The sequence below is a fragment of the Lycorma delicatula genome, chromosome 6, assembly GCF_047948215.1.
Source record: "Lycorma delicatula isolate Av1 chromosome 6, ASM4794821v1, whole genome shotgun sequence".
Taxonomy (NCBI): Eukaryota; Metazoa; Arthropoda; class Insecta; order Hemiptera; family Fulgoridae; genus Lycorma; species Lycorma delicatula.
In genome coordinates this window covers 80,232,556-80,245,540 of record NC_134460.1, presented here as the reverse complement: position 1 = coordinate 80,245,540, position 12,985 = coordinate 80,232,556, and the positions used below count along the sequence as shown (strand labels likewise).

Sequence of the window (12,985 nt, the reverse complement as noted above, 5' to 3'; positions counted from 1 at the left end):
TTTGGTGTAGTGTACGGTTTTAAATAAAATTCAAAATTTTCTTCCTTTTCTTTGTTTTATTCAACTTAATAATATTTGTATTTAAATACTTTAAATATATAATATATAATATATATGCATGATATAATTTAAAAATATTACTAGGTCTGTTTATTTTTTTCTATATATACAAGCAGTTAAATCTTCTTGAACTTGTTTTGTATACGATAAATTAGCTGAAAATTACAAGAAAATAATCTTTTAAAGGTATCTTAAAAGACTAATGATTCCATTAAAGGGCATATGTACAATTAAAAAATACAATTATATTTTTTCTTTCAAATACAGGTTCATTTTCTTTTACACATAATATAATTATTTTATTATTACATTAATTAAAAAAAAAAAAAAAAAATAGTAGAGAAATTTTGTTTATTTGAAGGGGCCTGACAATTCTTAAACATCAATCCTTAATTACAATCTGACAATCCTTGATTCAGTTACCTTCACTAACTGATGGAGAAGAGGCTGACAAAAAAATCAAATACTATTGATAACTAAACATTATTAAAGGAATCTATTAATTTATTTACTTGAAGTCAGCTATGTGTCCATAAAAATAGAGAGAAAATGGAGCAGCTTAATTATTAATTCATTTATATATTAGAAAAAAACAAAAATATGAGTATTCAAGATATTAGAAAATAATTTATAAAAAGTTATCAAAACATAGTGAATACATTAAAAATAATATTTAAAAAATAGTTATAATTCATTTTACAGTTAATAAGTTCTTATAATTTTATGTTAAATTTTATTAAAATAAAATGATAAAAAAATACAGTTTTTTTAAAAATTGAGTTATTTATCAGTTGTCTATGCTCATGAATAAGTTTAAGTATTGTATGTAATCTGGTTTTGGGACCTTTAAAAAGTAAATATGTTAAATAATATATATATATATATATACAGTTTTACAGATTAAATTTTCAGTAATACTCTGATAGGATTTAAAATTAAGTTAACATGTTTGTTTATTAAGTACTGGTACAAAATGTATAGAATGTAAGATTCAAGCAGTAATACTGAATTTTAAGTTTCAATATTAATTTTTTTTCTAGTGACAAGAGAGAGTATACAATATATTGCTTTTCAAAGAGTTATTTCTCACAGTCTTTCTTATGGATGAGATTTTAAGCATTTAAGATATAAATGATTATTACTGTTTTTAACAAGATATAGTGAACTCTGAGTGAGGAACAGAATGAAGTGTCATTATTGAATTTCACCTACACTTTGATTGGCTCAGGATTGAATCTAACAGTAAATTTGGTTCAGAGAAGAACCACTTCACTCCTCATTTTTCCTTGTAAGTCTATAAATTAACTCTGTAAATACTACAGGTGGAAAAAGAAAATAAATATGAAATGACATTTTCAAATAGCTAAAATATGGGACCAAACATGGTTGTTATGAATGAATATCAATCTTTTACAGGTGTGTAAATATGAAACTGGAATTTTTGTATAGAAATACATGTTTATTGTATGAAAATGATAAAAATATTTTATTCAAAATATTTTCCATCGCTAGCTATACATTTTTCTCATCTCTGACAATTTATGAATGCCAAGCCAAAAAAACTGTTGCTTTTGAGGCAAACCAGTCATCGAGCCATTTTTGTACATTTTCATAAGAAGTGAAGTGCTGCTCAGCAAGTGTGTGTCCCATTGTTGCAAATAAATAGTAGTTGGATGGAGCCAAGTCTGGTGAGTAAAATGTATGTGAAAGTATTTCCCAACTGAATAATTCAATCATTTCCTTGAATGGTTTTGCTGTGTGTGTGATGGTGCATTACCATAAAGCAAAATCACTTTGTGTTGCCTTTTTTGATATTCTGGATGTTTTTCATGCAATGCTTGATTCAAATCAATCATTTTTTGTCAGTAGCGTTCAATATTAACGGTTTCACCAGGTTTTAGCAGCTCATAATAGATCACGCTCTTCTGATCTCACCAAACACAGAGGATTGTCTTCTTTCCATAGAGATTTGGCCTTCTTCCATAGAGCAATTTGAAATCGATGTTGATGGTTGGCCTGGAGTTACCCATGATCTTTTATGCTTAGGATTCTCAAAATATATCCTCTTTTCATCACCTGTCACAATTTGATGGAGAAATGACTTTCTTTTGTACCTGGCGAGCTGCATTTCACAAATGGTTTTTCAGTTTACTTGCTGCCTTCATTCAGTTCATGAGGAACCCATTTTCCCATCTACTGGATCTTTCCCATGGCTTAAACGTATGGAGATAGCTTCTTGTGTTATATTTAATTGATCTGCGAGTTGTTGTTGCTTTTGAGCATTATCTTCATCCAACAATGCTTGCAATTCGCTGTCTTCAAAGTTTTTCGGTGGTCTTCCACATTCTTCATTTTTCACGTCAAAATTGCCACTTTTGAATTTTTTAAACCACTCAAAACACTCTAATTTACCAAGAGCATGCTCACTGTAAGATTCGACAAGCATCTGATGCGATTCTGCAGCAGTTTTCTTTAAATCTAACAGAAAATCAATGCTGTCTGTAAATCATAGTTTGTAGATACAAAACTTGACATTTTCAATGTTAAAACTATGCTGTTGTACGAAACTTGTATTGCTGTGAGTTGAAAATCTTTGTCAGCTGTCAAAGAAAGAAAATGGTGCCAATGATGTGGTTTGACAGTAACTACATTGACAGCTAGGGCAAATTCCGGTTTCATATTTACACACCTATACGTCAGTTCTCTGAAAAATCATAAGATCTCAAGTTAGAATATTCAGAAGAGGCATTGTCATGATCAGCATACCAATACAATTAAATATTTTAAATTTCTGCTAAGATTATAAAAAACACTTCAAAATATCTGAACACAAGCCATTACAAGGATTTCTCATATTTTTGATTGTTTTTAAATAAGTTGAGATGGTATATATTGGACAATTCTGTACGGAGATCACTGCATTATAATAATATTCTTGAAAACAAAGTGTAACTTGTTCTTATGATCGTGGCAAAAGTTTACTCTGAAGTAGAGTAAAAATCCTAAAATTACTGGAAAATTCCTGTAATAAATTATAAATGATCCACGCACAAGCTTCAAGCTTGTGTGGCAATACACCATCAACCAAAAATAAAAAGAAAGACATTGAAGGGAGTATGAAGAAACTTTGAATTAATGAAACATTTGAAACAGCAAAATTCAACTCTATTATAATACTTCTCTTGATAAACATGTATATCATAACAATGGAATCTGATCCTGAAAAAGACAGAAAACATCCTCATTTTTCAAGGAGCACATACACTCCCTGCATGACTTAATCAACCTTTTTCTCTGTCCTCCCATTTTCCTTTGTGATCCCTTCTTCCTTAGAAAGGTATTACAAGGAAAAGGAAAGGAATACACTATTTAGCCACCATGCTGGTTTGACAATAGGCAGGACATTTCTTCAACTGAGCTTAATAAATTTGTTGCTGTCATTTAGCTACTATGAGAATTCTTAATCCATCTAAAAAGAGTTGAGGAGCCTATCACATAAAGCCAGGCCTCTTCTTGTCTTCCTATAATGAATGAAATATATTCATACATGAAAGGAGTCAAATTTTTTTTTGTGGCAGGCAATTAAAAATTTAGAAAATAAAATATAATGCATGCTTTATATTAAAAATAGGAAATATCAAAGCCTATTAGAAAAAGAAGCACCTCAATAACTAATTAAAGAGTTTAATTAAAAATAATGATAATAATTTTATTAAAATAATAGTTCGATAAATACCTGGTTTTATGTGTAGTGAAGTAAAAGAAAAAACTAATCAATATAAATGTTAATTTTTGTTGTGAATCTTAGGAAACTAACAGAAATTAATGTGAACTAATGTTATAGGGTGGGTTATCAGAAATATTAGAAGGAAAAAACAAATTCCATAGATGAATTTTATTATCTTACTTATTTATACATACATACACACACACACACACACACACATACATACATACACACTACTATACTTTATATATTTATATATATATATAAAATCATCATTAATACAGTTATAATTACTAAACTAAACATAAATTAGTCATCTCAAGATAAAATTTCATAAACTATAATGTCTTAGAAGTTAATATAGAACGTAAATAAGTAATAAACAACATTATCCGATTAAGTCACATTAAGATGTAACTCTTAAAAGAAATTTATGATAAAATTTCTAATTATAAACATCATCACTAATAAAAAAAATTAAAAACATACCTTTAGCGATGCTAGATGCTGAAAGGTAAATAAAACTTAATTCAAGTTTACATTAAGCAAGTTTTTTCCCTATTCTTCTTTTCTTTCTTAAGAAAACATGAAATTGTGAAAAGATTTTTGTTATAATACAAAATAATATTTATCACAGTATAGAAAATGGTTTTTTGTCCTACAAGAAAGGAAATAAATTTTAGACATGAGTAATAATTATACACTTTAAAAATTTATCTTTCTTCTACTTATGATTTATGTCTCCATTGAAAAATTTGAATGTACATATATTTTTGCCTTGGATTTGCCTTTACTTTTGCATTTTTTATTACAGAAAAATTGAATGTTTTTACCCTATAAATAGGGAGCAGAAACAACTAAAATATCAGTACCACATATTATCTTTACTAAAAATATCATACTGTATGCTGTGCATGAATATTGCTAATGCATTTAATTTTTAAATCATGAACTGCCCCCATTTATTTACAGATCAAACAGATCCTTTGAAAGGTTAGTTTATGCATCAAATACAATGAAAAAAATTTTATATGATCATGTGAAAATTGGTTCACTAGTGTGTGTTATGTTACTGGTTAGTAAAGAATAGGTTTATACTGAGTTTTGACTGAAAGAGTTTGTAAATGTTTAAAAATATTAAACATTAAAACAATCTACTTTCAGATTACACAGAAACTAGTGTCACCAGAAGAGTTTTTAATCTACTTATTTCTTTCTTTAAAAATTGAGTTACCACAACAGTGCTGGTCACAAGGAATAGTTTGGATGTTTGTATTGAACAGATCATGCAAATCATGCTTGATGTAACTCTTTCTGTGGGTGTAGGTACATATGTCTAGCTGGCAGTCATGAAGAGATAGATGTATATTTATGTTACTTCCATGGAGTAGCATACCAATCCATTTCTGATGTAATCTGCATATGTGTTTATTAGAATAAAATATTTTTTTTTTAATTTTTGAATTATTTTAAAGCCTTTCTTGGTTTAACTTTCCTTTAATGGCATGACCTTTTTTTTAATCAAAATAAACATTTTATATTATTATTAGATTGTTTAATTGATATTATATATTAATTAAATATCATAATATTCTATTTTCTGTGGAACTGGACCCTTTTTTCAATAGAATGGCTCTTTTAATTTCAATCTGGTAAAATATAACTTTGGCCTAAAGCTTTAGTTGTGTATCTAATCACATAATAAGTTATGCAATCTCCACACATCTCAGGATTGGTCGAACTGAGAATGTACAAGACTAACACTTCATTTACACTTATACATATCATCCTCATTCATCCTCTGAAGAATTATCTAAACGGTAGTTACCGGAGGCTAAACAGGAAAAAGAAAGAAGTTATGCAATCTAGATTTATTTAATTAACACTTTGGTAAAGAATGTCCTAGCAGAAGAATATAGTTTTCTATAAAATTAATTTTCTACCCATACTGCTTTTGTTTTTTCTTCACTTTTAATGAAAAGTGAATTTTTATGAAATAGAATAAAAAAACATAATTTAAAATATTAAAATTACCAAGTAAATTGGTTTCTAAGCTGATACAAAATCAATGACTGTTGTAAAATAGTGAATGAGAAGATTATACACCTTCTCTCTGCAATTTTAATATTTTAAATGATATTATATTAAATTTTAAATAAATTTTAATTAAATTTTATAAAATACATGCTCTAATGAAGCAAAAACTTCTATAAAATGCTGAACATGAAGAAAAAACAAAACCAGTAACTGCAAAAAATTAATTTTATAAGTAGCTACAGTTATTTGCACATGTTTGAATTTTAAGTATTTTCAGCTCATTTCCTAAACTAATTAGAAATTCTATTTTATTTTTCTACTTTTCCAGTTACATGTATAATCTATTAACAATAAATAAATAAAATACATGTAATCTACTAATTATTAATAGATTACATGTATTTTATTTATTTATTGTTTATGATATCTATTGTCATTTTTTACAATTCAATTAAGGTGGTTTTATTTTCAACCTATTTAGAAATTGTCACTTCTTTATTATCACATATTAATGCTTATTTATTTTTTATTTGCACATATTTAATCTATTTTATGATTCGTATTGAATGATTTGCTGTAGTATTTCAATTTCAGCTCCTAAACGTTTAGTAATAGTACTTATTTTTCTTTTGTCTTTCAATATTTATTATTATTACCTTATTACTCATACATACAGACAAATGTAATGAATGTGTGTATGTTTATACATTTTTTATACATAATTATATTTCCTAAAGTAAGTACTTCATACATTTTTTTATTTTATATGGTTTTTAAAATTGTTGAAGAGTTATGAAGCTGTAATAAAAAAAAAGTCGGATTTTTACAATTATTAGTTAAATACTAACTCAAATACGTTAGAATTTTTCAGGAAATCAATTCATGTCAATTGTGGGTTTTTTAAAGTTATATTTGTCTCACTCTGTAAGATGGAAAATAGAGGTATTAGAATGGTAATCTGTTGCATTACATCAGACATTAAACACTGCAAACATGTAATTGATTTTAATTTATGAAAAAGATCATTGGTTTTTTCTCAAATTCCTAGCAGTTGGTTACATACAACCTTATAAATACAGTAACTGATTCTGTTTGTAAATTATAAGAAATGAACATTTATACAAACCAAGAGTCCAAGCATCTTGATGCTGACTGTTCTTGACAACTGCACTCCATAATTCTGCTTTGAGTTGACCAAGATCCTCTTTTGAGACAGGTAATGCCTGACGAGCAGCGCTCCATGTCGGAAAATCTTTACCAAGTAAATAGCGTGCTCTGGAATCTTCTAACCAGTAGACATCTTCTAAAGAAGTCACATCTTCCTGCAGCAATCTAAAACATTAAAATTATTGTTATTTTCAATAACAAAATCAAAAGATCAATTAGTTACAATACAAAAATTGACTAAAAACCACAAAAAAACGGTCGTAATGTCAACAACTTTACATTCCTCCTAAAAACTTCATTAGATTTGGGAAGTGACTATAATTTTAATCACCTAACTTTCTATTTTCATCTTTCTAAAATTTTTTATATTTTTTTATTCTGATCAATCACTTTTAAATTTTATTGACAGCTTAGAATTTTTCTTGTTCCAACAATTACTAGTTCCAAGTGATTATTAAAGTTTCAATTCTTGAACTAAAATCATTAACCACTGAGTGGTTTTTTGAAACTAAGGTTGTTCTAGTTTTGTTACAATTGCAGCTAAACCCAAACATAATGTTAAATTAGTAATATAATTCATATTTATGAAACTGATAATCAAAATCAGCACTACATAGTAACTGATCTGCAATGATCATTAATATCAGTCAGTAAAGTATCTGTTTCCTTATTTTTCCAGTACTATGGACTTCCTTTATCGGTTTAAAAAATGTTATAATTTTTAACATAATCTTTCCAACATTTTTTAACATAATTATTTAAGTAATCTTCTGATGTCCAATATGCATACAATTCCTACACCAGTGCAGTACCTTAAATATAATTTTTGAGATTGTTTTAAGCCTGAGATCATTTAATAAAGAATAATTTAATTTTTTTACCGGATACTGCTTTAGGTCTAAGACCAAAGACCGTTTTGAATCAGGCTTAAATTAATAAACTGGATTTAATTAACCCACTAAATACATTTGTTTTATGATTATAAAAATATGATTAAGTAAAGAATATCTGGCATCAACAGGGGCATTCAATTTACTATCTCAAAGTAGAATATGAAACTAAAGAGGTAATAAATACATATGTCATTTAAAAAGGTGTGATTTCCTAATTAAATAAAAATTAATTATACATTAAAATTTATAAGAAAACTGAAAATTTATTGCATCTTTATTGCATATCTACAATTTATAAATTTATTTTAATCTAAAAATTTATTGAATCTACATTTCAATGTAATGATAACTTGTTGCTCTGTAAACATCTACATGATAACTCTACACAGGAATGAATATTGTATCACGTGTGTTACAATTGATACAGTAATGAAGAAACTTTCTTTTTGAACTTGTAGATCTCAATTTTTTCTGCATGAACTATATTTTTAATGTAGTCCAAGAAACAAAACCTACAAGAATTACATTGGAGATTTTTGCTGGCCAGGAGACAGGATGCATCACCCGATCCAATATTCAAGAACCTGTCATTGAGTATGTTTCAAGTATTACAATTATAATGGAGTAATGCACTATTTTGCTAAAGATGATCGCTGTCCATTTATCCCTTACAATATTGATAAAATCAGTGGAAAATCAAAATATTACAGCATATCCAAGAAGCTGTGGACTGTAATTGTGTTTATAATGAATGTAAATGAATCCTCCACACATTCAAGTATTACGTTATATGATTCAAGCATATTAAACTCCTAGCTGATGAGATAGATTTTTTGATATATTTGGGCTATATACATACTTTCTTTTAGGTGCTTCACATTCTCTTTCAACGTAGGAGTCCAGCCAAGAGATTTCTTAATGCCAATAATTCCTGTTTCATTACACTGAGTAAACCATAAAATTATAGTCTTACCTGTAGAAGTACCATCTATGTAAGTAGGTTAACATTAATTATCCAATGTTAAACTAATTTAAATTCAGCACACAACCAAATTATGGTGCTGTAAGATATTCTGCAAGATACAGAACAAAAACTCTCAATGTTTCTACACTGTTCAATACAGTAATAAAAAACTCATTAATATATGTTACTTTCAATATTTTCAACAACTTTTTTGATGATCCTGAACTTAAAAAATGTATGAATTTTCTCCTGAAGATACAAGAATACACACTTTTATCTATTTTTTTTAATATTTTTTTTTTAGCAATTACAAGCTAACACTCAATTGTACAATTGTAACACCTTACAATTGATAAATTTTGAAGTGCATGAAAAATGCCTAGCTTACTGGATTCAAACCCAGGCCCTTCTGGAAGAAAGGCAGAAACAGTACTAGCCTGCTGCAGAGGTTGACAGTTTGAAAACAGAAAGTACAGAAATAGTTAAAATAAAACCATTTTAATTCTATCTGTTCATTTCCTCAACATAACTCCGGTGAGTTTATTCACTTTCTGGTTGAATGGTTTGCAGTACAGGTACTCTAATAAAAAACAAAATTTTGAGAATGAGCGTCTTTTAGAATTTGGACAACAAGCATTTGGCAGGGATGGTTTACTTTTTTTATGGTATCCATGTAAACAGATCTCATCACTTTTTCAATATCCACCCCTTTTTCAAAACCTTGATTCTTTCCTTTCTGTTGAAGCTGGAGGAAACTCTTTGAGTAACTTTATTTTTTGAACCGAGTTTAAGGGAGTGGTTCTGTCTACAGACTTGTTCATATATTTTATACAAATAACCCACTCAAGGATTAAAGTACTAACTGTATAGAAAAAAATATTTTTTTACATTTATGCCTTACAATAGATGATTTAATCACTTAAAAATAGAGTGAATAAAAATTTTTTTTAATTTATAAAAACCATTAACAAACCTGTGGTGATGGTGCTGCAGACCTAATGTCACTAACCACTGACGTAAAATAAGACGCTGTTGTAAAAGACGAGCTGCCCTTTGTAATCGTTCTTCATCGTGGGCTGGTAATTCTGGTAGTTCTTCCAAGGTAGCACAGCTCACAAGACTGGAAATCCCTGAAATAGTATTAAAAAAATATTTATTAGCTTTTTTTTTTATAAACCTTTCATCAATATAAACAAAATGAATACAAGTGATGATAGAATAGTCTTCTAAGAACAAAGAAAAATTATCTTTTAATAATAGTGAATAGTTTCAAGGCTTTCACTTTTACTTTTAGATTAAACTACACTGTCAAAAGTACGAAATGCCACTCTCATATAAGAGTAAAAGAGGATTCATTTGGATGAATGTCAGATATTTAATTTGCGATTAACATGCACTAACTTGAATAAAATAAATAAATCTTTCTTTCTGATTAGTACATAATAATACATTATACAGATAATATCAGTAAAGGGTAGGTGGTATATTACTGATATGTTATATTAGATAAAGGGTAGATATATTAGATAAACTGAATTATCAACATTTGCCTGAATGGGTCAAAGGAAACCATAGTAAATCTTTGATCATTGAATTATCACAAAATAAACATTTAATTATAAAATTAAAAAAAGGTGTGTTTAAAGTCCATGTTACTATTTAAACTATAAACACTTGAAACAATATTACAATAGATACATAAAAAAACAAAAAAAATAAAAATAAAATAATTCTAAAATCAGAAGGCGTTAATAGAAATTTTGAGCACATATTTATATACAAGATGAAGAGGAAGTAGAAAATTGAAGGTTTTAAAATAATTTTAATAATTAGTATTACTTAAAAATTCATGACAGAATAATATTGTTTCTTTAAAAGAAAATTTTTAATTTTATTTTAAATACGTGGGTGGGAAAATCTTTTAAATGGTTCAGTAATTGATTAAAATTGACAATACAATAACAATAAGGTCATTTTTTTGTAAGCAAAAGTATTGTGTTGAGTTACATGAAAACAGTGCTGTTGTCTGTTTAGGCAAAGGTGGATTTAATCAATTTTTTATAAATAAGTGACCGATCGTTTTACAACGCCTATTAATCATGAGGCCTTGCTGATGGTAAGGGGACTTGAGTGCTTGGTGATACAGAGTAGCTGGACCAAAGCTGCAACCATATCAGAGAGGTATCTGTTGAAAGCCAGACTAAGGAATGATTCCTGACAGAGAGCAGCAGCTCTTTCAGTAGTTGTTAAGGGCGTAGGTCAGGAGGACTGGAACGGCCATATCAACATCATTCAATCTTCTGAGAACTGTGTAGCTGAAAGCAATGGAAAACTACAGCTGTTTTTTTTTTTAAAGAAAATGTAGCTCTCTGCATTTTCATGTAACAAAGATGGAGCGCCTTCCTTGCTAAAAAATATTCTAAAGGTAAACTAGTCTTCCATTCAGATCTCCAGGTGGGGACTACTAAGGAAGGGGTCACCAGAAAATTAAAAAAATAACATTCTATGATTCTAGACCTTTTTTACCAAACTTTTTTTTAGAAGTCTAAAAAAGTTGGTAGTTAGAAAATTTAGAGGGAAATGGATAGGTTAAATGTAAATTTAGTAGGAATTAGCGAGGTTTGGTGAAAAGAAAATGACTTTTGGTCAGGTGATTTTAGAATAATTAACTCAGCTTCAAATCTTAGAGGAAATAATTTACCAGAAATGGCGTTACTTATGATGGATTAAAAATTAAGAAATTTATTAAAAATAAAGAAAATTTAAAGGAAGGTGCCGAAGATGAAGAATTTGATGATAACCAATGAGTACAGTGAGCTGCAAAGAAGTCGTGGAGATGCTGAGAAATGCATCGAATTGTATTCCGATCAAAAGAAAGCGCAGGTGGCGAAGTTAATTGCTATGTGACAAGTTCGTCAATTCGCAAGTGTAAATCTGTAAACATAAATTTAAATACAGTGTCTTTTAAATTATAGGTTTTAAGATAGAAATGCTTAAATAACAAAACATAGGCCTACAATGTTCTGCAGTTAATATGTGTTGGTCTTTGACTTACATATTATAGTGTTGTTGTATGTGTAGTGATTTTTTTTTAAGTACAGTACAGTGTATACGCAATTTTTATAAAAAATTGTGTTAGTGAATGGTTTACTTATGTAAGCAATCTACTCGTATACGTTGCTGTATAATAAAATACTAAATGTTCAACAGAATACTGTAGTTAAATTTCATCAGTTTGCAGTCTTTAATGACAAGTTTAACGAGAAGAGGGGGATGATAATGGTTAGGCCAATGCAGTGTTAATTTTTATGAACCCGACTGTTAACACTATTCGGTAACTCGTCATTTTCATTAATTCATCATCCCCTCAGTCCCAAAGGTGACGAATTATCGGGGTCCTACTGTAATTACAAAAAAGGTAAAAGTAGCCTAGTATTAATTATCATTGAAAATATAAATTCATGAAATATTATTAAGGTAAGTACATAAAGCTAGTAAATTAAAAAAATAACTACAAAATAAATCATAATTCAGAAAGTGTTAATAAGAATTATGTCCATGCTAAACTGAGTTGTAAAAAATTCAGATTTAAAAAAAAATTATAGCCATTATTTAAAATACAAGGTTTTACCTTGATTTTAAATATTAAATAATTTATAATACCTTGAAATTCAAGGTAATCTCTGAGTGGGGAGATTAAATTAATTGTTTTTGTTGTATTTTTTCAAATCAGATTACTAAAAATATATGAAAGTTTGAAAAAAAAATTAATTTACATAAGTTACTGTTAAAATTTGGTTAAATATTTTAACTGCTGTCAATTTTTGGAATTTTGATCCGACTTGTACAAAATAGTTATAGTATAGATTTTGTTTAATATTTCTAAACCAGCATAACATTAAAACCAAATTATACCTAAATATGAGATCTTAATTGTGTATGAGATCTTAATTGCATTGGGTGAGTTTTATGTCTCTGCAGACAAATAGGTAAAGTGATACCCAACTTCACATTTTATTAGTTCTCTTCTAATATCATTATATAATTTATATTAAAACTCAAAATTTAATTTAAAATTTTCACTTATAAGGCAATCATACAACAGGTTATTCATTTTAAGAATTCTGGAGCTCCATT

At 28.0% G+C, this 12,985-nt stretch overlaps 1 protein-coding gene across 1 annotated transcript in view; it reads right to left on the bottom strand.

Moving 5' to 3' along the window:
- LOC142325960 (apoptosis-resistant E3 ubiquitin protein ligase 1) overlaps positions 1-12,985 on the bottom strand; it is a 291,698-nt gene that overhangs the window by 77,193 nt on the left and 201,520 nt on the right. The window contains exons 2-3 of the mRNA XM_075367936.1: positions 9,822-9,978; positions 6,951-7,156 (exon numbers count right to left, since the gene is read on the bottom strand). Coding sequence (XP_075224051.1) covers positions 6,951-7,156; positions 9,822-9,978 — 363 coding nt within the window. The remainder of the gene's footprint in view (positions 1-6,950; positions 7,157-9,821; positions 9,979-12,985) is intronic.